The 21784-nt window shown below is 39.1% G+C and overlaps 1 protein-coding gene and 1 pseudogene across 3 annotated transcripts in view; both read left to right on the top strand.

The window, feature by feature from the left end:
- The window catches only part of GTF2H1 (general transcription factor IIH subunit 1), a 38037-nt gene extending 20952 nt beyond the window's left edge, over window positions 1-17085 (top strand). For 2 of the 3 annotated variants that reach the window (XM_078058327.1, XM_036108844.2), the window contains 7 exons: window positions 39-126; window positions 3690-3778; window positions 4141-4258; window positions 8567-8657; window positions 9128-9243; window positions 10874-10966; window positions 16053-17085. In XM_078058327.1, coding sequence (XP_077914453.1) covers window positions 39-126; window positions 3690-3778; window positions 4141-4258; window positions 8567-8657; window positions 9128-9243; window positions 10874-10966; window positions 16053-16139 — 682 coding nt within the window. In that variant the 3' untranslated portion in view covers window positions 16140-17085. The remainder of the gene's footprint in view (window positions 1-38; window positions 127-3689; window positions 3779-4140; window positions 4259-8566; window positions 8658-9127; window positions 9244-10873; window positions 10967-16052) is intronic. The other variant, XM_036108846.2, reaches the window with a different exon arrangement.
- Window positions 17086-19543: 2458 nt separating this feature from the next.
- Window positions 19544-21106, top strand: LOC118546195 (transcription factor BTF3 pseudogene; annotated as a pseudogene).
- Window positions 21107-21784: the final 678 nt, after the last annotated feature.

The raw sequence follows: 21784 nt of genomic DNA, 5'->3' as shown, positions 1-21784 counted from the left end.
TGCTTGTGGTTTTTAACATTTTCCCCCTTTGTTTTAAGAGAAGCACAAAATGAACAAAATGGTGAGCCCAGCAGCATCGATGGAAATTCTGGAGATGCAGATTGCTTCCAGCCAGCAGTCAAAAGGGTATGGGTAAAAAGTTCAGAAGGTTTAGAGCTCAGGTTTCTCCAGATACCTTGTATAACGGCTAGAATTTTATGTTAATCCTTGATTACTTCAAATGACTCCGTTCTTCTGGCCAAGACATTAAGCATTTGGCATAAATTGTAGAACGTTTTAAAGAATCTTGGTTTTAACTTGCCAGCCAGCTTTCCATGCACTCCTGTCTATTAACTGTTTTTATTGGTTTTGTTCTCTTTTTTCCTTCCCATGTACACATACACACATATTGACATACAGTTTGTGTTCTGGGCAAGAGTATTCAACAAAGGCAGTATGACAGGAAGAAAAACTAAAGGTTTGTGTATATGATTTTAAAAGATAGGATTGGGGCCTCATATTACACCTAGCATTTGTGAGTTAGAAATGTGTTCTTATTAAATTTCGAAGAAAGCATTTGGGGCTGTGGGGGAATATGGACAGAATTATCTACTTCCATATTTCTTTCCTTACAACTTTGCCAAGCTACTCTACCTCTCTGTTTTTTCAAGTTCCTCCCCAGTTATAAAAATAAATACGATGAAGCTTTCTTAGAGGGCAGTCAAGCAATATGTATTAAAATTTTAAAGGTCTATGCCCTTAATTCCATTTTTGGGACGGCATTTCATTTTGGACAGTTATTTAAAAAGGAAAAGATGTGCAGGTATTTAGATACAAATACTCATTACAGTATTATAATAAAATAGCAAACATTCTAGTAATAATATCTGTGGTATGCCCATACAATGGAGATTGATGCAGCTATGAATAACTTGAAAAGGATTAATGACTTACTGAATTAAAAAGAGTTCACATATACCATAACAGTAGCTTCATTCATAAAAAATTAAATTCAAGAAATTGGGCACCTGGGTGGCTCAGTCGGTTGCGCGTCTGCCGTAGGCTCAGATCATGATCTCCCGGGATCATGAGCCCCACATCGGGCTCCCTGCTCAGCGGGGAGTCTGCTTCTCCCTCTGCTCCTCACCCCACCCTTGTGCTCTCTCTCACTCTCTCTCTCTCAAATAAATAGTCTTCTTTAAAATAAATCCAAGAAACCATTTTTGAGTTGTTGAAAATATTAGGGGGTGGGAAACAAAAATGAAGGAGTTCATACCCTCAGTGTCTATAGGGAAGACGAAAACAAAAGATTTTCAGAATAAAGCTTGAAGTATAGTAATTGTGTTATTTATAGTAGGAATCAAAGAAAATAAAAATTCATGAATTAAATAAATGAAAAGTTCACAGGACAGACTGTGTGATACAATTTCACATGTAAAAAAATGCTTATGAACTTTTTAAAAAACACCTTCAAAAGAATATGCTAAATGGTTATCTTTAAGATAAGTCTTACACTTTAGTTCATTTTCCAGTAACTTAATGTTTCTAAAGGCGCATATACTTCTTTTTATTTTTATTTTTTTTTTAAGATTTTATTTATTTAGGACGCCTGGGTGGCTCAGTCGTTGGGCGTCTTCCTTCGGCTCAGGTCATGATCCCAGGGTCCTGGGATCGGGCCCCGCATTGGGCTCCCTGCTCCGCGGGAAGCCTGCTTCTCCCTCTCCTGCTTGTGTTCCCTCTCTCGCTGTGTCACAGGCGCCCCACATACATACTTTTAAAATCAACAGAGCCAGGGGAACCTGGGTGGCTCAGTCGGTTAAGCATCTGCCTTCAGCTCAGGCTGTGATCCTGGGGTCCTGGGATTGAGCCCCACATTGGGCTCCCCACTCAGCGGGGTGTCTGCTTCTCCCTATCCCCCTGAACCTTCCCCTTTTCTCATGCTCTTGCCTTCTTTCTCACTCTCAAATGAGTAAAATTTTTTTTTTTTAACAAAGCCAATAAGATTTGTTTTCTTATTAAGTTTTTATTTAAATTCCAGTTAGCATATGGTGCAATATTAGTTTTCAGGTGTACAGTTTATTTTTTTTTAAAAAGATTTTATTAATTTATTTGAGAGAGAGAGGCCGAGATCACTACCTGAGCCAGAGGCGGCCACTTTGACTGAGCCACCCAGGCGCTCCTACAACTTAGTGATGCAGTACTTACATATCACAAGTGCACTCCTTTAAAAAATATTTATGGGTTGAATAAATATTTTTTTTCTAAGAAAAGTTAAACTAAAATGAAAGTTACAGAGAGGAGTTTAAGATGAAATCTAGGAAATGATGCTTTTCTTTGCAATACTGTGGCACTAAGTATGTTTGATTCTTGGTAATTAAGGAGTTGTCAAAAATCATGGTTTGTGTGAATTTTCACAATGTTCAGTAATAAATGCTGACTCTAGACATTCTTTCAAATCAATAGTTTGAAATAGTCTGATGTATGTTCTGCAGAAGGGTTTTATAGAATGAGAGATTCAGAAGTAATAATAGAGTCCTTACTTTTATGGAGTTTCCAGTGAGGTATGAGAGGTCACCGAATGAGGCCTTGGCAGAAGTATAGGATTTGGGTTATCGGGGGAGGTTAGGTTAGGGACATGACTTAGGTAAGGAACAGCAGGGATAGAAATGAACTTGATCTTACGTGAAAAGTAATGAAGATTAGATTTCGGTATGCCTTGAAGTTGGTAGAAAGGTGGAGAGAAAGTTGTAAAAAAAAATTCGTCTGAGTCTAAAGTGGGAGACTGATGAATGTGTTACTCTGAATATTGTGCTGTGGTCAGATCTTTTCCTGTACTACAAGGGGACTAGTCAAACTGTCCAAATAGGGGCAGTTTCAATACTAAGTTTTCAAGTTGATCTTTTTTGAGAGATACTTAATAACCAAAATGTTTTGATCCTACTCTTGGTAGCTACAGATGAGGGTTGACCAGATGAATTTCATAGCTACATAAGGGATGAAATATTGTAGAATTATTTTCACAAATGGCCAAAGCAAATAGACTGCTTTCTTATGTCTTTTATAATTAACATAGGCTGTAGAAATTTAGCAGTCTTTTACTAGCACAAGAGAAAACAGGTTAGTAAAACCAAAATAAAGAGTACAGAAGTAAACCCAAATACATGGAGGAATTAAATAAACATATGATAAACATGGTATTTCAGAATCCATGGGAAACAACAGATTATTCTACAAATGGTGTTGGGAGGACTGATTAGTAAAAAGAAACTCAGATTCCTTATTCCAAAATAAATACTAAGTGGATCAAAGACTTAAGCAAATAATTAATCCACAGAAGAATAAACAATAAGGGAATAATTAAAACCAAACACCACCAAATGAGAAGAAAAAGTATTTGCAACACATATAATAAATTAGTCCTACTTATTTGGTGGAAGAATAGTAAAATACACCATTTTCACCTGCCAGACTATTAAAAACTAGAAGTTCAGTAATACTTAAAGATGGTCAGAGTGTAGGAAAACAGGTACTCTGTAAGTGGTTGGTGAGAAAATGAGTTCAACCAGTTATAGAGTAGTCATCTCTAGGAATTGAAGTTCATGGTGGGAAGGCTTCATATTTTACCCTCTGCAGAGTTGTACTTTTTCAATAATGTTCATTACTTTTGTAAGAAAAACTTACCATAAAAAGTACTGTGTTGATAATTACAGGCAAAGTTACAAGAGTCCATTGAATATGAAGACTTGGGGAAAAATAATTCCATAAAAACAATTGCACTAAACCTCAAGAAGTCAGATAGGTAAGTTTGGTCAATATTAACTTGAGGCACAACAGTTATATAACACAAATCACTGCAGAGTATATTCTGCAAGGATAGCACTCAAGTTTTAAATCCCTTTGTTACCATAAGAATACAGTATCTTTTTTCCTTGAAAATTTACTTTGCATTTCAGAAAAGGATGCTTAAATGATCAAAGCCAAGATAAAAATGTGGTTCTCTGTGCTATTTTCTTATTGCCCGTATAGGAATTAAGTTATTTTACTCAAATCTGTTTAAATATATTATTATTTTTTGCTTTGGGGATGTGGAGACTGCTAAAATATTTGAAGGACAAATGTTTATTCTGTGTGATTAGTAATTTCATCTTTGCTAATCTTCAGGTATTATCACGGTCCAACTCCAATCCAGTCACTACAGTATGCAACAAGTCAGGACATTATTAATTCTTTTCAAAGTATTAGGCAAGAAATGGAAGCTTATACACCTAAATTAACTCAGGTAGGTGACTCGTACTGTTTGAAACCCAGAATTCCCATAGTTCTTTCCTCAGCTTATGAGCACAACCAAATTGAACTATATAAGCTATTTTAATTGGGTTTAAAGACATATTTCTTACAAGTAAATTGAAAAAAAAACCAAGAGGTAGGGAAAAAAAGATATTTGGCATATTCCAGAAGTATCTAAAGTTAAGATGATATTGAAAAATAGATGAGTTTTGTGATTGCTAGTTTTTTTCCTTCCATATACACAGTGTTATTGGGAAAATTTCCCAGATTTCCAAAAAATTTGGACATCACTGTCTAGATATTCTGCATGACCTCAGACTAGAATATATAAAATTGAGCTTATTGTCTAGTCTTTATTTTTCCTTGTTCTTATTCATACTTATTTTTTTTTAAAGATTTTATTTATTTATTTGTCAGAGAAGAGAGCACAAGCAGGGGGGGAGCGGCAGGCAGAGGGAGAAGCAGGCTCCCCGCTGAGCAGGGAGCCCTATGCGGGATTCGATCCCAGGACTCTGGGATCATGACCTGAGCCAAAGGCAGACGTTTGGCTGACTGAGCCACCCAGGCATCCCTCTTATTTGTACTTAAATTGATCAAGAAGTTCTGTCTGTTCTTCAGTATTTCTTGACTTCTTGGTTTAGGCAAACGGGATCAGGTTTCCACAATACCACTACAAGTTAGCTTTCTAAAAACATAAATTTAATCTTATCACCCTGCAGCTTAAAACTGTTTTAAAACTTAAGTTCTAAAACTTAAAATTTTTACTGCCCTCTTTCATTGCAATAGTAAGTGAATGCCTTTGTCTGGTGAGCCAGAGCCTTTACAGTCTGGCCCTAATCCACATCTCCAGTTTCAGTCCCAGCCATATCTTCACTATTCCCTTCCACACATAATCAAGAGTCTGCTCTCCAGCCTAAAACAGTAAACTACCTAGAAAACAGAGAAAGCTCAGGCTTTCTCTCTTCTTAGAATGCCCTTAGCCTGTTTCTGCCCCTGAGGACCTAATAATTATCCAAAACTCAACTCAAATTTGATTGTCTCTGTAAAGCAATTCTCAACATGCCCAGTAACAAGTTTGGGGTGGGGGGCGTGTCTGTTTTCGTAAACCCTGAGGCAGAGTTCATACATGTCTTGTAGTGCTTGTCACATATTTGTAACTTATTTTTTACTTTTTATTTTGAAGTAAACTCAGATTTATAGAAAGTTGGAAAAAAAAAAGTTTTCTGGCCCATTTTGAGAGTAGAAACTCTGAAGTATTTCAGTTTGTATTTCCTAAAACAAGATACTCTCATAAATAACACAGTATAATTACAGAAATGATAAGTTAACATTGATAGAGAGCATTATTATCGAACCTTTAGGTCTTAAAAAATTTTACCAGTTGTACCACCGGTGTCCCTTACAGCAAAGAAAACTCTTTTTGGTCCAGCATCTAAGTCAGGTTCATAAGTTGCATTTAGTTCTCGTGTCTTTTTAGTCTCCTTTCAGATGGAATCATTTTTTCAACCTTTCTTTGTTTTTCATGATCTTGATATTTGAGTAAAAGCCAGTTTTTTGTAAAATGCCCTTAATTTGAGTTTCTCTAATGTTTCCTCATGATTAGATTCACGTTATGCGTTTTTGGCAGGAATACCACAGTGAGGTGTCCCTCAGTGTATCATATCAGGAGGCGCGTATTTATTTTTCCTAACTTCTGATCACTTGGGTAAGGTAGTATCTACCTGGTTTCTCCACCAAAAAGTTACTCTTTTTCCCTTTGTAATGAGTTATTTTTTTTTTTTTTTGAGATTTTATTTATTTATTTGAGAGAGGGAGAATGAGAGAGAGCACGAGAGGAAAGAGGGTCAGAGGTAGAAGCAGATTCCCTGCTGAGCAGGGAGCCCGATGTGGGACTCGATCCTGGGACTCGAGGATCATGACCTGAGCTGAAGGCAGTCAGTCGCTCAACCAACTGAGCCACCTAGGCGCCCTGTAATGAGTTATCTTGAGAGATACTTTAAGACTATGTAAATATTCGGGCACCTGGGTGGCTCGGTCATTGGGCGTCTGCCTTTGGCTCGGGTCATGATCCCAGGGTCCTGGGATCGAGCCCTGCATTGGGTTCCCTGCTCAGGGGGAAGCCTGCTTCTCCCTCTCCCTCTCCCCCTGCTTGTGTTCCCTTTCTCGCTGTGTTTCTCTCTGTCAAATAAATAAATCTTAAAAAAAAAAAAAACTGTAAATATTTCTTATCAAACTTTTATCCATTAGTTTTTTAGAATCCAGTGGTGATTCTTAGCAAAAACAATTATTACTGTAGTGGTGGTTAAATGGTTATCTATTTTTTTTTTTTTTCAAGAGAGTGAGCAAGTGCACAAGCGATGGGAGGGGCAGAGGGAGAGAATCTTAAGCAGGCTCCACACGGAGCACAGAGCCTGACACAGGGCTTGATCTCACGACCCAGAAAGCATGACCTGAGCTGAAGTCAAAGAGTCGGACGCCCAACCGACTGAGCCACCCAGGTGACCCAAGTGGTGATTTTCTGATTCCATCATCCCTCCTACATTTGTCATTTGACACTTTGCTAAGACGAAGAGCTTCCCTTTCCTTCTTACATATTTATTTATATCAGAATGGATTCATGGGTTCTTACGTTATTCTGTGGGTTATGAACTGTTGCTGTTTTTTTGTTAAACCAAGGTATACATACCGTAAAATGTACCTTTTTTAGTCTTCTGCAAATTTTAATAAACATACACAGTTGTGTAACCACTGACACAATCAAGTAAAAAAAGCAGTTTTGTCACCCCCCAGAAATGTACCCATGCGTCTTTGCAATTAGACCCTTCCCAGGCCCCTCAGGCTGGCTCCTGTATCTTTCCGACGATGGCTTCATCAATTTTTGAGTACCTTACTTTATGGGACAGTGAGATAGATGTTCTGGGTTCATCTTATGCTTTCCCTGCCCCAGCCACAGAATCTTCTTTAGTGCTGGGTAGATGTAGAAACCAGGATCTGGGGGTGCCTGGGTGGCTCAGTTGGTTAAGCATCCCACTCTTGGCTGGCATCATGGTATCAGGGTTGCGAGATCGAGCCCCGCATCAGGCTCTTCACTCAGCACGGAGTCTGCCTCAGATTCTCTCTCTCTGTGTAGAATAAATAAATAAATCCTTAAAAAAAAAAAAAAGAAAAGAAACCAAGACCTGGGTGCAGTGTACTCATTTCTGTTGGGGTATCATTTGCTGCTGGTGTTATTGTCCCTTCCACGGGCAGAGCTGAGAAATACATGTATGTATATATATGCACACATAATAAATTTGGGATTATTTGACTACTATTTCTTTCTGGAATATAATTGTCCAACATCTGGCCCTTGGGCCCAAGTAGACCGTCCTAACTTTTTTAAGCTGTGTTCAATCTTAGATACTTAAATTCTTCCCCACACCTACTCTGCATCCCAAAAATGATTTCATATCTGAGACCCATGAATTGAGACAGGAAGGCCCAAGAAGTTATCTGTCCTTGGGTGTGTATACCTGAGTGCAGCCCGTGGCTAATCAGCAAACTCAGCAATCACTGAAGCTTCTGGTTCTGACACATCATAACATTTCTGACAAAGGGAAATAGGAATAGCATGAGTTCCCATGTTCCTTTGACTCATGGTTGTCATGTCCTGTACTCTTACAGCAAGTTGAAAATTTGTTTTCATCCAGTCCATATACACATGGATTTCTACTTATAAAAACATCATTGAAAAGCCATAGACATACTAACCCTGCACTTGAGCTATTCGCCAAATGATTTGTTCCTCTGTAACCACAGTGCCTGGCACTTGTTAGGCAGTCACTGAATAGATAGGTCAATTATTTTCCTAACTGTTGATACTGATCTAGTGGGGAGTATTTTTTTCCCCTTTTGGCTAGGTATATTCACTTCCTTGGAAAAATGACAAATGATCTATTTCTGCTCTGTTGAGGGTTTTTTTTTTTTTCACTAACTGCCAGCAAGCATGTTGTTAACATGTTGTTTTATGTGTTTTCTTAAACTCAGTTTTACCTTCAGTGATAGGAGTTCACAAATTGAGTTGGTGCTTAAGAAAGGGCTCTACTAGGCAGCAGTGTGAGTTTTGAGATCTAGAGACTTGCCTAGTATTGCTGGAAGCCTGGTAGGTATTCTCTTTCTGTACACACTGAAATCATTCACTCTGGCTGCTGTAAATTATGTATTGTGATGCAGGAATAAAGATGGACGCTGTAAAACTGAAATAGGAAGGAAGAAAGATGGCAGGAAGAGGAAAACCACTTTGTGTGTCTTTATTTTTCAGGTTCTCTCAAGTAGTGCTGCCAGTGGTACAATCACAACACTGTCACCCGGAGGAGCACTCATGCAGGGGGGCGCTCAGCAAGCCGTAAACCGTACGTGCGGGGCCACTTTCTCACTTACGTAAGCTCTAAAGAGCGAGTTGGGAGCAATGCTAAAGTAATTAGGTTGGTTTTTCTCTGGAGCATTTCTGGAACTTTTGTTTTTATGCACATAGATCCTGAGATCTGTTTAGACAAGAGCTTAGGTTTCATAATTATCTGAATATTACAAACAGTAGTACATTGTTGGTCTCCCTGTATCATACTAAAATACTTTGTTTTTTACTTTCTTTTTTACTTTCCGACCTCTTAGAATAAAGGGAAACCTGAAAATTGCTCCAGAATCTCAGGGAATTTAAATTTAAATTAAGATCTGTTAGTCACAAAATCATTAACTTATCTCAGGATAGCACATCCTGGTTTGGCATTGGCCAAGTGCACATGTTCAGATTTATTCTGTGGTTGTTCTTTCAGAGATTGTACATATGTGAAAATTAACTCTTATCCAATTCTTTCTTCTGCAGAGATGGTGCCAAATGATATTCAGTCTGAATTGAAACATCTTTATGTGGCTGTTGGGGAACTTCTACGGCACTTCTGGTCCTGCTTTCCTGTTAATACGCCATTCCTAGAAGAAAAGGTCAGAGTTGATTCCAAACACAGCCAGCTCTGTGGTAGTGTGACTTTGAACTGTTATTTTGGAAATTAGAAAATTGTATTGAGTGTTTACTGTGTGCTAAACACTCGGATAGCTCCTTGCATACATTAATTTAAGCCTACAGCATCTTTTTTTTTTTTTTTTAAGATTTTTTATTTTTTATTTATTTGAGAGAGAGAGCATGAGAGGGGGTAGGGTCAGAGGGAGAAGCAGACTCCTTGCCAAGCAGGGAGCCCGATATGGGACTTGATCCCGGGACTCCAGGATCATGACCTGAGCCGAAGGCAGTCGCTTAACCAACTGAGCCACCCAGGCACCCAAGCCTACAGCATCTTAATGGAGTAGATATTGAAACTCATTTTATAGATGAAGAAACTTGAAATCCAGACCAGTGCTGTAACTTATGAGTGTACATCTTAAAACTTGTGTCTAGGTGTAAGCCACTAGGAGCAATTAAAAACAGAGACCCAAAAAAATTACATCAGTAAAATTATTTGGTATATTTTTTAGAGGTAATGAAATTCAAACTGAGATTGACAACAAATATAGCACTAGCTGTTTAATAACACTAAAACCTTTTTAACCAATTAAAGGAGAGTTGACAAATGGGAAAATATAGTATTGATAATAATAGTTTAACTATATAGATTGCTCTTTTAAACAACCCTTAAGAGGAAAGGTTAAATACCCCATTAAAAATAATAGACAAGAGACTTTTAAGAGGCACCTCACTAAAGAATGAAGCTGGCTCAGTAAACCTAAGGAAATTTTCATACACGCTAGTATTCAAATAAATTATCTTTAAAACTACAGTGAAAGAGCATTTTTTAAATCTGTGGTTTTTAAAAGAACAGAAAATTTAAAATTATCAGTGATGACCGGGTTGCTAAGAGTCCTTTCTTCCATTACTCTTAACTACCTTTTTAAAAAATGCTTTGACCCAGAAATTCAATGTTTAGGAATTTAACCTAAGGAAATAATTAAGAATATTTAGCAATAGAGATGTTCCTCTACCACTGTCTCTGAAAGAAAATGTGGAAGTGGCTTGTCTACCAGAAGAGATTTAATTAAGAAGCATTTGCAGGGCACCTGGGTGGCTCAGTCGCTAAGCGTCTGCCTTCGGCTCAGGTCATGGTCCCAGGGTCCTGGGATCGAGCCCCACGTCGGGTTCCCTGCTCAGTGGGAAGCCTGCTTCTCCCTCTCCCACTCCCCCTGCTTGTGTTCCTGCTCTCGCTATCTCTGTCAAATAAATAAATAAAAATCTTTAAAAAAAAAAAAAACATTTGCTGTGCATACATTGAAATACAGTGCATCCATTTTTAAATGATGACTTAGGCGAGTATTTAATGACTGAAAGATGTTCACGTTAAGTGAAATTTTAAAACCACATAATAAATGCGTTTATACACATACACAAAAAATATTGAGGGGGATATGAATTATGAACCAAAGTGCTCCTGAATCACTGAGTGGTGGTAGATCTTCCTTCTCTGCCTGAAGCCAATTAATCTAGTAAAAAAAAAAAGTAACCTTCCTATGTGTGTTTTTCTCTTGCTCCCTGTAGGTTCTTTGAAATTTCTCTGTAATTTATTATTTCTATCATTTTTTGTAGGTAGTAAAAATGAAAAGTAATTTGGAACGATTTCAAGTTACGAAGCTCTGCCCATTCCAAGAAAAAATCCGGAGACAGTATTTAAGCACAAATGTAAGGCAACAATGTGACTTTGGCCTGATTTTCTTTCTCTGTGTTGCAAAACGATGAAATTAACTTTGTTTTCATGTGAATGAGTAGATACATTTGGGGGGTTTATTTTTTTTTCTGTTGCTCAGAGTATAATTTTTTTTTAGGTTTTTTGTTTGGGTTTTTTTTGTTTTGTTTTGGGTGGTTTTTCTTTTTTTTCTTTTTTTTTTTTGGTTTTTTTTGGTAATCTGTGCACCGAGTGTGGAGTTCTCACTCATGACCCGAGATCAAGAGTGGCATGCTCTTCCAACTAAGCCAGCCAGGTGCCCCTCAGAGTACTATTTTTTAAATGCAAAATGTATCATACGTTCAGAAGAGTGTATAAAATACCTAACACTTTTTAAAACAATAAAACAAGTACTTACCCACAAATCATCATAAGAAATGGAACAAAACCAGGACCCTAAGTATTCCCTATCAAGTTGCCTACCCCTCCTTCGCACTCTTCAAGGCCACAACTAACCCCAGCATTTATAATAATCAACTCCATGGGACTGGTTGGTTGGTTTACTTAAAACACTGTCTCCATGGTGGGGCTTGAACTCAACCCCACATCAAGAGTTGCATGCTCTACCAACTGAGCCAGCCAGGTGCCCCAATCATCTCCACACTTTATTTTATAGATTTAGAACCTATGTATATGTTCCTAAAAAATTACTATTTTGAAAACCTGAGGAGCAGGCACAAACCTAACCCTGCAAAGAAAGGCAGAATTGCTCCTCTGTAACAGTAAACCTTATAGTTGCTGCCTAATGGTCTGCCTTCAGCTTCCCTGATTGCTTACAGCAGGGCAGGGCGGTGGGTGAGGTAGTGAGTGAAAAGTGTCACTTTGTGCCCAGGATTTTTAACATTGTTTTTAATGCAAGGCTAGAGCAACCACTTGAGATTGAGATCATTTTTTATATCTGTTATGCAGTCCTCTCTGAGATGACGGGGAAGGAAGAGTATATACAAATTTAGGATTTAGTATTTCAGTAAGTAGATTACTCAAAAGGGGGAGTTCTACAATTGAAAGCTGAAAATTCTTCACCAGTAAGGTTTTTGGTGTTTATTCCCTAAATGTTCCAAGTGGTTTTTCTCAAAATATAACAGTAATACTTGACAATCAGGAAAGAAGCTTGAAATACCTTCCTACATGAGAGCAAGGACAACACATAGGTTTCAGTTCATGTGCCTTCTTGATTGTAACTGCCTGGAGCACTGTGGTAAAAAGGATTCTGAGGCCATGTGCATGCATTACCTCAAAGATGTTGCAGGTTTGGCTCCAGATCACTGCAATAAAGTGATTCAAATGAATTTTTCTGTTTCCCAGTGCATGTAAAAGTTAGGTTTACACTCTCCTATAGTCTGTTAAGTGTGAAGTAACATTACATCTTAAAAAACATTGTATATCTTTTTTTTTTTAAGATTATATTTATTTATTTGAGAGAGCGTGAGAGAGAGCACAAGCAGGGAGGAGAGGGAGAAGCAGGGAGCCCCATGTGGGGCTTGATCCCAGGACCCCGAGATCACAACCTGAGCCGAAGACAGACACGCAACCGACTGAGTCACTCTTCTACATCCCTTAATTAAAAAATACTTCATGGTTAAAATTGCTATCCACCTGAGTTTTCAGAGAGTCATAATCTTTTGCTGGTGAAGGGTCTTACGTCTGTGTTGGTGGCTGCTGAAGGTTGGGGTGGCTGTGGCAAAATCTTAAAATAAGACAACAGTGAAGTTTGCTGCATCAATTGACTATTCCTTTCATGAACAATTTCTCTGTGGCATGCAATACTGTGTGTTAGTATCTCATCCATATTAGGACTTCTTCAGGAATCAGTCCTCTCAAACCCCGCTGCTGCTTTACCAACTAAGCTTATGTAATATTCTAAATGCCCTGTTGTCATTTCTCAACAGTCTTCACAGCATCTTCACCAGGAGTAGATTCCATCTCAAGAAACTACTTTCTTTGCTCAGCCCTGAGAAACAACTCATCCCTTCCAAGTTTTATTATGAGATGGCAGCCATTCAGTCACGTTCAGGCTCCACTTCTCATTCTACTTCTCTTGCTTTTTCCACCACCCTGCCGTTACTTCTTCCACTGAAGTCTTGAACCATTCAAAATTAACCATGAAGGTTGGAATCAGCTTCTTCCAAATTCCTGTTAATGTTGATATTTTTACCTCTTCCCATGAATCATGAATATTCTTAATGGCACCTAGAATGGTGAATCCATTCCAGAAGGTTTTCATTTTACTTTGCCTAGATGCCTCAGAGGAATCCCTGTCTATGGCATTTGTAGCCTTAGGAGAATTGTATTTCTTAAATAATAAGACTTAGAAGTCAAAATTACTCCTTAACTCATGGGCTACAGAATGAATATTGGGTTAGCAGGCATGAAAACAACATTCATCTTGTACATCTCCATCAGAGCTCTTGGGTGACCAGGTGCATTGTCAGTGAGCAGTAATATTTTGAAAGGAATCTTTCTGAGTAGGTCTCAATAGTGGGCTTAATATTCACTAAACCATGTTATAAACAGATGTGCTATCTCATCCAGGTTTTGTTCCATTTATAGAGCACAGATAGAAGAGATTTAGCATAATTCTTAACAGCCGTAGGATAATTGAATGGTAAGTGAGCATTGGCTAAAACTTAAGTCACCAACTGCATTAACTCCTAATAAAGCAATCAGCCTGTCCTTTGAAGTTTTGAAGCCTAGCATTGACTTCTCTCTAGCTATGAAAGTCCTAGATGGCATCTTCCAGTAGAAGGCTGTTTTGTCTATATTGAAAAGCTGTTGGTTAGTGTAGCTACTGCCTTCATTAACTTAGCTAGATCTTCTGGATAACTCGCCACACCTTATACATCAGCACTTGCTGCTTCACCTTGCACTTTTCTATTATGGAGACTGCTTCTTTCCTTAAACCTCGTGACTCAACTTCTGCTGGCTTCGGACTTTTCTTCTGCAGCTTCTTCACTTCTCTCAGCCTTCATAGAACTGAAGAGAGTTAGGGCCTTCCTCTACATTAGTCTTTGGCTAAAGGGAATGTTGTGGCTGATGGGAGCTTCTATCCAGACCACTAAAACTTCCTATCAGCAATAAGGCTGTTTTGCTTTCTTACCATTCATTCATATGTTCACTGGAATAACAGTTTTTTTCAAGAACTTTTCCTTTGCATTCACAACTTGGCTAACTGGCACAGGGAAGCTTAGCTTTCAGCCTGTCTCAGCTTTCAACACACCTTCCTCACTAAGCTTCATCATGTCTAGCTTTTGATTTAAAGTGTGAGATGTGTGACTCTTCTTTCACTTGAACACTTAAAGGCCATTGTAGGGTTATTAATTGGCCTAGTTTCAGTATTGTGTGTCAGTGAATGGGGAGTCCTAAGGAGAGGGAGAGATGGGGGGAACAGCCAGTTAGTGGAGCAGTCAGAACACAGTTACCGATTAAGTTCACCGTCTTACAGGCATGATTTGCGGTGCCCCAGAACAATGGCAGAAACATCAAAGTCACACTGGGTACAGGTGACCATAACAATATAATAATGAAAAAGTTTAAAATGTTGCAAGAATTACCAAAATGTGACACAGAATGAGCAAATGCTGCTGAGAAAATGGCACTGATAGACTTGATCAGTGCAGTGTTGTCACAAACCTTCAGTTTGTAAAAAAAAAAAAATACACTGAAAAGCACGATAAAATGTTGCATAATAAAACAAGGTATGCCTGTACCACCTTACACGAGGATATGGCATTCATCTCTTCTAATTGTCACTATGGAACCACTGTGCCCATCAAGCAAAATAAATGATTTTTATATACTTTCCAGACAGAACTAAATAACATAATACCCCATCCCCCAATAATGGTAACAGATGGGGTAAATAAGAGTGTTTTGTTTTTTTAATTCTATCTCAGGCTGGATCTAAGTCATTGACATGCTAAAAGGATTTAGGACTTCCTGTCCCTAACCACATACTGCCAGAACTGACTTGCAGACTTTACAAGACTGTACTTCAACCACATAAACACTGTCCATCTCCAAAGAAACATACTCTGAAGACATTCTCCTTTAGGAGTCATTAGCAACTTAGATCATTGTGTTCCTGTTGACTGCTAGTTATATCCATGACAAGAGTAAAATCCTTTGCTACTCAAGATATGTAGTCCTTACCTAAGGTATGACATAGTACTTATGTGAAGCATTAACACCATTTAGATTTTCTTTAATCTACTGAGTTAAATTGAAATTCCATAACATTGGAGCTGGAAAACTCCATTAAAAACTTAGGAAACTGCTAAATAAAATCTTTAAAAAGGGGGGGGGGCGCCTGGGTGGCTCAGTCGTTAGGCGTCTGCCTTCGGTTCAGGTCATGATCCGGGGTCCTGGGATTGAGCCCCACATCGGGCTCCCTGCTCCACGGGAAGCCTGCTTCTCCCTCTCCCACTCCCCCTGCTTTTGTTCCATCTCTTGCTGTGTCTCTCTGTCAAATAAATAAATTTAAAAAATAATAAAATAAAAATTTAGGAAAGTGCTTCACAAGATTGGCTATGCAGCAGAATTAGCTACAGGAGCTTTTGAACATCAGAGATTCAAGATCTCATCCCAGACCTACATCAGAATCTTCAGGAGAGTAAGGCATTTTTTCACAAATTCTATAAAATGTTGATGCCACCATACTGGCCTTAGTTGACAGACTAATGTTTAAATCTAGAAATCATCAGTTTAGTACACCTCCTTCGTTTGACAGAAGAAACTGAGGCCTAGAGCCCAGTTTCAACTTCCATGTTGTCCTTTTGCTGGTTAATGACAGGGAAGACGCTCCAACCCAGACAGAGCAGGCGAATTTCCAGCCGCTGTCCCACCATCTCTTACCTTTTATACAAATTGTGTCTGAAAATACCTTCACAGAGGGTTTACAGGTTGCCTCACGGGGGTAATACAACTGAGCTTGGAAACTGCACTCTGGAAACTGCACTCTGAAGTATGTGCCAGATCTGGATCAGAAGCATTAGCTTCCCCAGCCTTTGGCCAGTTATTGCTTAAGTGTCTGGCTCTGTTTTTCAGTTGGTAAGTCACATAGAAGAGATGCTGCAGACGGCCTACAACAAGCTCCACAAGTGGCAGTCGCGGCGTCTGATGAAGAAAACGTGAAGTATCTGTGGCTCTCGCAGGCTCTGTGAAATTAAGAGAACTGTGACCTGCAGTGACTCTGGAAACCTGGCCTGAGACATGCCAATGATCACCCAGAAGTGACAAACATCTGCCCCATGCCAACTCTCGGAGCTGGTGCTGTTGTACTTGCACATTGTGAACTGAAAGGAAAGGAACTGTGACTAAACTCAAAGCTGGGGAGGTAAATTAAGGCAGAACCAAAATGAGCTAAGTTGCAGGTGTATATATATATGTATACGTATATATACACATATATACATATACACATATATATTTTAAAGAGACACTGTTTACTGCAGTTACTCAGGAACTGCTTTTGATTCACATTAAGCTGCTTTCAGAAATTAAAAAAAAAAACTTTTTAAAAGGGTGCATTGATAAAATCTGAGGTTTTTTTTTTTTTCTTTGTAAATTTTTTTCCTAAGTTTATGGCACAGGGTACACCTTAAGTATTTCTCCTCCATCCTCCACTTGGATCCTCAAGCTGTACTGAATTCTAGTTGTACCTTACATCAGCAAGTTAAGAGAGTACTTTAAAGTAAAGCAGAAGGAGACTGTTGCTCAACCATCAGGAAACAGTTATAGTCAGAAGACATCATTGGTCCTGTGTTTCCTACGGAAATAAGAAACAATAAATGTTGCACTGAATGTTTGTGGTTTGGAGTCCCTAAATGATTAAGAGGGAACATATTTGCAGAAAGTTGCGTGGGGTTTTTTTATGCAGAATTTTGTCAGAAGACAATGGCGCTGCATGTTTTTCTTTGAGTGCAAATGTACATTGCTAAGATTTTTTTTTTTAAGATGGCATGTGCTTTGAAAAGAGGAAATTGCATTTTTAAGAGTTTAAAAAATCTTACGAGTGAAAAATATAAGAAATCTTACTTATTTTCACCTCTTTAGAAAAAAATAAAAGATGTTTCTCATATCTCCTTTTCTTCAGTATCTGACTGTTACTGTCCTTGGCGAATCGATAATCATTGCATAGTGACTGAAAAGCCTAAATGCAAAAAAAAAAAAAAAAAAGGTACCTTCTTGTTTCTGGAATTATGCCATATTTTGTTCCTAACAGGATCAAATTCACTGTTTATCTAAAACTTTATAGATGTCTTATATTAAAAATTACAGAAAAAAGTAAAACTTTTTATACATACTCTTTTAACTGTTAAGACATCTTGTGGTTTCTCATGTGTTACATTTACTCGGGTGGGCCACTCATTCTTTTTTAAAGCCGTTGTACAAGCTGGTTGTCTTTCCTTTTTTTCTTCTTAAAATTTTTTTATGGAAGTATAGTTGACATACAATGTTATCTGCGTTTCAGGTATACAACATAGTGATTCAGCAGCTCTCCATGTTATGCTGTATGTTCACAAGTGTAGGTACCATCTATCACCATTTATTACAGTACCATTGACTATATTGCATATGCTGTACCTTCCATCCTTGTGACTGATTGATTGCATAACTGAAAACCCTGATCATCTTTCATATAATGGCTACAACAGGTCAAAACTTTGAACTTTTACCAGTTCAAAGTCCAACAGGAGTTTGAACTGGTAAAAAGAAAAGGGGCTTCAGTCTTCCCATTTCTCCTTTAGATCAGTAGAGTAATAGTGTAATCTCTTACACCTTACTGTTGTACAAAGTGCTCTTCAAGTGTCTTATCCTACAGCTACTCTAAGCAGTAGCAATGGAGTAGGTAGAAGAGTATGTCTGTTGGGAAAGGCAGGTGTAAACAAGTGCTCTGTTAAAGATTAAGTGATCAATGTAATGGAGACTGAAGAAAGAAATCATTTTGGGGAACTGGGTAGGCTTTACTAAAGAGGTAATATTTTAGCTAAGCCTTGCAGATTGAAGAGGGAAAAGCATGATGAAGGTGTGAGGGCTTGGAAAAAGACCCCAGTGTGTTAGATTGGAGGGTTGGGATTGACAAGTAAATGACTGAGAAAATCAATGTAATTCGGGTTGTGAATGGCTTTGTATGCCAAGGTAAGAAATTCAGACCTTACCCTTTAGGCATGGGTTATGTCAGAGAAAATTTTGAGGAAGTTGTTTTTATGAGGGTTGGTTGGTTGGTTGTTTTTGATAAAAAGTCTGGCAGTTAGGAAGGCCAAACCCCTAAAAGGCTTTTGGAACAATCCAGACTGGAAACTAGGTCCAAATTAAAGTGGAGTTCTGGTAAATAGGAGGGGATGAGTAAAGACATTCTTAAGGTATGTGACCAAGTCTCACAGGAAATGAAGGATTTAAGGGTGATTTCACCTGAAATAGCTCTCAATTTCATGTCTAGCTTGTATTTAAAGTATTTGATCTTGGAGTCTTTTTAAAGTGAACTTCGGCTGCCGTTTAGGCCTATTACTTTCCTACCTTCCCATTGTGGAAAACGATAGCCCCTTTCCGGCTCTAACTTCATTCTCACAATAACCAGTGAAGTGGGTAGGTTCGACAGATTATTTTACAAATTAGAAATGGTTTAGATGTTAAGTGATTCACCCAGATTCACATAGCCAGTAAGTGGCAGAGCTGGGATTTACCCCAAACTGCTAAGCTTTGCAGTCCCTTAGGGTAAGATCCTTGTGAAGTTGGAAGCTTTTATTCCCCAACTCGCGCCTCCATTGGCTAGTTTTGGTTTTTTTTTAAGATTTTATTTGTTTATATGAGAGATTGAGATAGAGAAAGAACAAACACAAGTAGGCAGAGGGAGAGGGAGAAGCAGACTCACTGCTGAGCAGGGAGCCTGATGCGATCGATCCCGGAACCATGACCTGAGCGGAAGGCAGATGCTTAACTGACAGCCACCCAGGCGCCCCAGCTAGTTTCTCTTGTGACTGCCCTTTTATTCCTATCTCTGATTCTATTCTGTGTTGCTTTTATATCAAATCACAGTATAGAGTTAGTCTGACTAATGGGTCCCATTAGCCTAGAGGGCTACAGAATGTAATAATGAAAGCACATCCTAGGGGCGCCTGGGTGGTTCAGTCATTAAGCCTCTGCCTTTGGCTCGGGTCATGATCCCAAGGTCCTGGGATCAAACTCCACATCGGGCTCCCTCCTCGGGCGGGAAGCCTGCTTCTCCCTCTCCCACTCCCCCTGCTTGTGTTCCCTCTCTTGCTGTGTCTCTCTCTGCCAAGTAAATCTTAAAAAGAAAAAAAACACGCATCCTGTCTTAGGAGAATGAGTTTCTCCTGGAAAGAAGCAGAAAGTAGTGCTAGTCTGCTTTGGACTTAAACACTACAAAATGAATAGCTATGTTGTGATGCCCACTTCAGTTTGGAAAACTAAAGAATGCTTTTACATCTGTACTAGCGATAGAAATGTAGCCTACTCCTCTGGGGGTGGGGAGGGAGTTTAATCCAGAAAGTGATTTCCAGTCAGTATATATACATCTGGAGCCAGCAGTGACCCTGGGATGGAAAGCTGCCTGTTTTAAACTTAGATTTGCTGTTTCCAGTGTCAAGACTTGCACGGGATTCCTCAGTGTGTTACCTCTGCCCTTTCCCAGTTTAGCTTCTTGAAGACTCAGCTGTTCTCCCAGTTCCTGAGGCCAAGGGAATCTTCGTTATTTTTAGCTCTTAAACTGTCCAGAGTTGGGGCATTGCCTAGAACCTGGCTCAGGGGTGGTCAGCCTCAGTTTGCAGTCTGTGTTCTTGCTTGGGGATATTAAAGTCACTGAAAAGACTTTAGAATTCCAGCTTTGAAACCAAAGGATCCTGTTTCCATCGTCTTTCATAGAGTTCCTAATACACGCGACAAACGTGGAATTGCACCTGTTGAGGTAGAGCCTCAGATCCAGCTCCTCTCACTGCCCCCCCAATAATCCACTAAGAGTACAACCTGAGAAACACTCTCTCTGGCCACCTAGCAACTTGCTTTGTTTATTGGGATGACTGATACTAGGAATAGACTGAAGTTGAAGATAAATCCTGGCTTAAATTTAAATATCACTTTTCTGTAGTCATAGAAGTAAACAAATAGCACAATAGTACTTAAACCCAACCTATAAGCAATTACATTAAATGTAAACACTTTAAAAGACAAAGATTTTGGCTGCCGTCTTGGGTCCCCGCGTGTGTGCACCTAATCTCAGCTGGTCCGCCGGAGACCTCCTGAGCGCCAACCCTATTCCCCCGTGAGGTCCCATTTACGCTCCAACAAGATGAAAGAAACTATCATGAACCAGGAGAAACTCGCCAAACTGCAAGCACAAGTGCGCACTGGTGGGAAAGGAACTGCTTGCCGAAAGAAGAAGGTGGTTCACAGAACGGCTACAGCAGATGATAAAAAACTTCAGTTCTCCTTAAAGAAGTTAGGGCTAAACAATATCTGTGGTATTGAAGAGGTGAATAGGTTCACAAACCAAGGACCAGTGATCCACCTTAACAACCCCGAAGTTCAGGCATCGCTGGCCGCGAACGCTTTCACCATTCCCGGCCACGCTGAGACAGAGCAGCTGACAGAAATGCCACCCAGTATCTTAAACCAACTCGATGCAGGCAGTCTGACTAGTTTAAGAAGACTGGCTGAAGCTCTGCCCAAACAATCTGTGGGTGGAAAAGCACCACTTGCTACCGGAGAGGAGGAGGAGGATGAAGTTCCAGATCTTGTGGAGAATTTTGATGAAGCTTCCGAGAATGAAGCAAACTGAATTGAGTCAACTTCTGAAGAAGATAAAACCTGAAGAAGTTACTGGGAGCTGCTATTTTATATTATGACTGCTTTTTAAAACTTTGTTCATGGATCTGATAAAATCTAGATCTCTATTATTTTTTTTTTTTTTTTTTTTTTTAAAGATTTTATTTATTTATTTGAGAGAGAGAATGAGAGACAGAGAGCATGAGAGGGAGGAGGGTCAGAGGGAGAAGCAGACTCCCTGCCGAGCAGGGAGCCCGATGCGGGACTCGATCCCGGGACTCCAGGATCATGACCTGAGCCGAAGGCAGTCGCTTAACCAACTGAGCCACCCAGGCGCCCTAGATCTCTATTATTTTTAAGCCCAAGCCCCTTGGACACTGCACCTCTTTTCAGTTTTTACTTACACACAATTCATTCTTTGCAGCTAATTAAGCTGAAGAAACCTGGGAATAAAGTTTGAAACAAGGTTAATAAAGTTCTTTGCCTAGGGGAAAAAAATAAATAATAAATAAAAATTTTTTAAAAAGACAAAGATTTTGTCAGATTGGATTAAAAAACAAGATTCAACTATACACTAGTTATAATTACTAAAACGTCTGCACTTAACCTCACTGGACTTACCCTCTCATCAAGTGTCAAATTCAGGTTCACTAGGTGTTAGAGTTCAAAGTCCTTTATTACTCAGATTTATTTCTCTGATTCTAGTAGCTAACTGTGGTGAACAGAGCTGTGAAAAGTGAATGACCTATAAGATCGTTACCATTGGTGTCCATTTTAAAAATTATTATGGAAGTATAACTATTTAGGGTTGAATAGTATTGAAGTATATAAAATAGAAGGTGGTTCTGCACCCTTACCACCAAATCTCAATCTGCTGAGGTAATGCTCGGTGCATTTTCTTTTTTTTTTTTTTTCAAGATTTTATTTATTTATTTGACAGCATGAGCAGGGGGAGAGGGAGAGGGAGAAGCAGACTCCCTGCTAAGCAGGGACCC

This window comes from Halichoerus grypus, chromosome 11 (genome assembly GCF_964656455.1).
Source record: "Halichoerus grypus chromosome 11, mHalGry1.hap1.1, whole genome shotgun sequence".
Lineage (NCBI taxonomy): Eukaryota > Metazoa > Chordata > Mammalia > Carnivora > Phocidae > Halichoerus > Halichoerus grypus.
The sequence above is the reverse complement of the archived record's forward strand: the minus strand, read 5'-3'. Positions and strand labels throughout refer to the sequence as shown.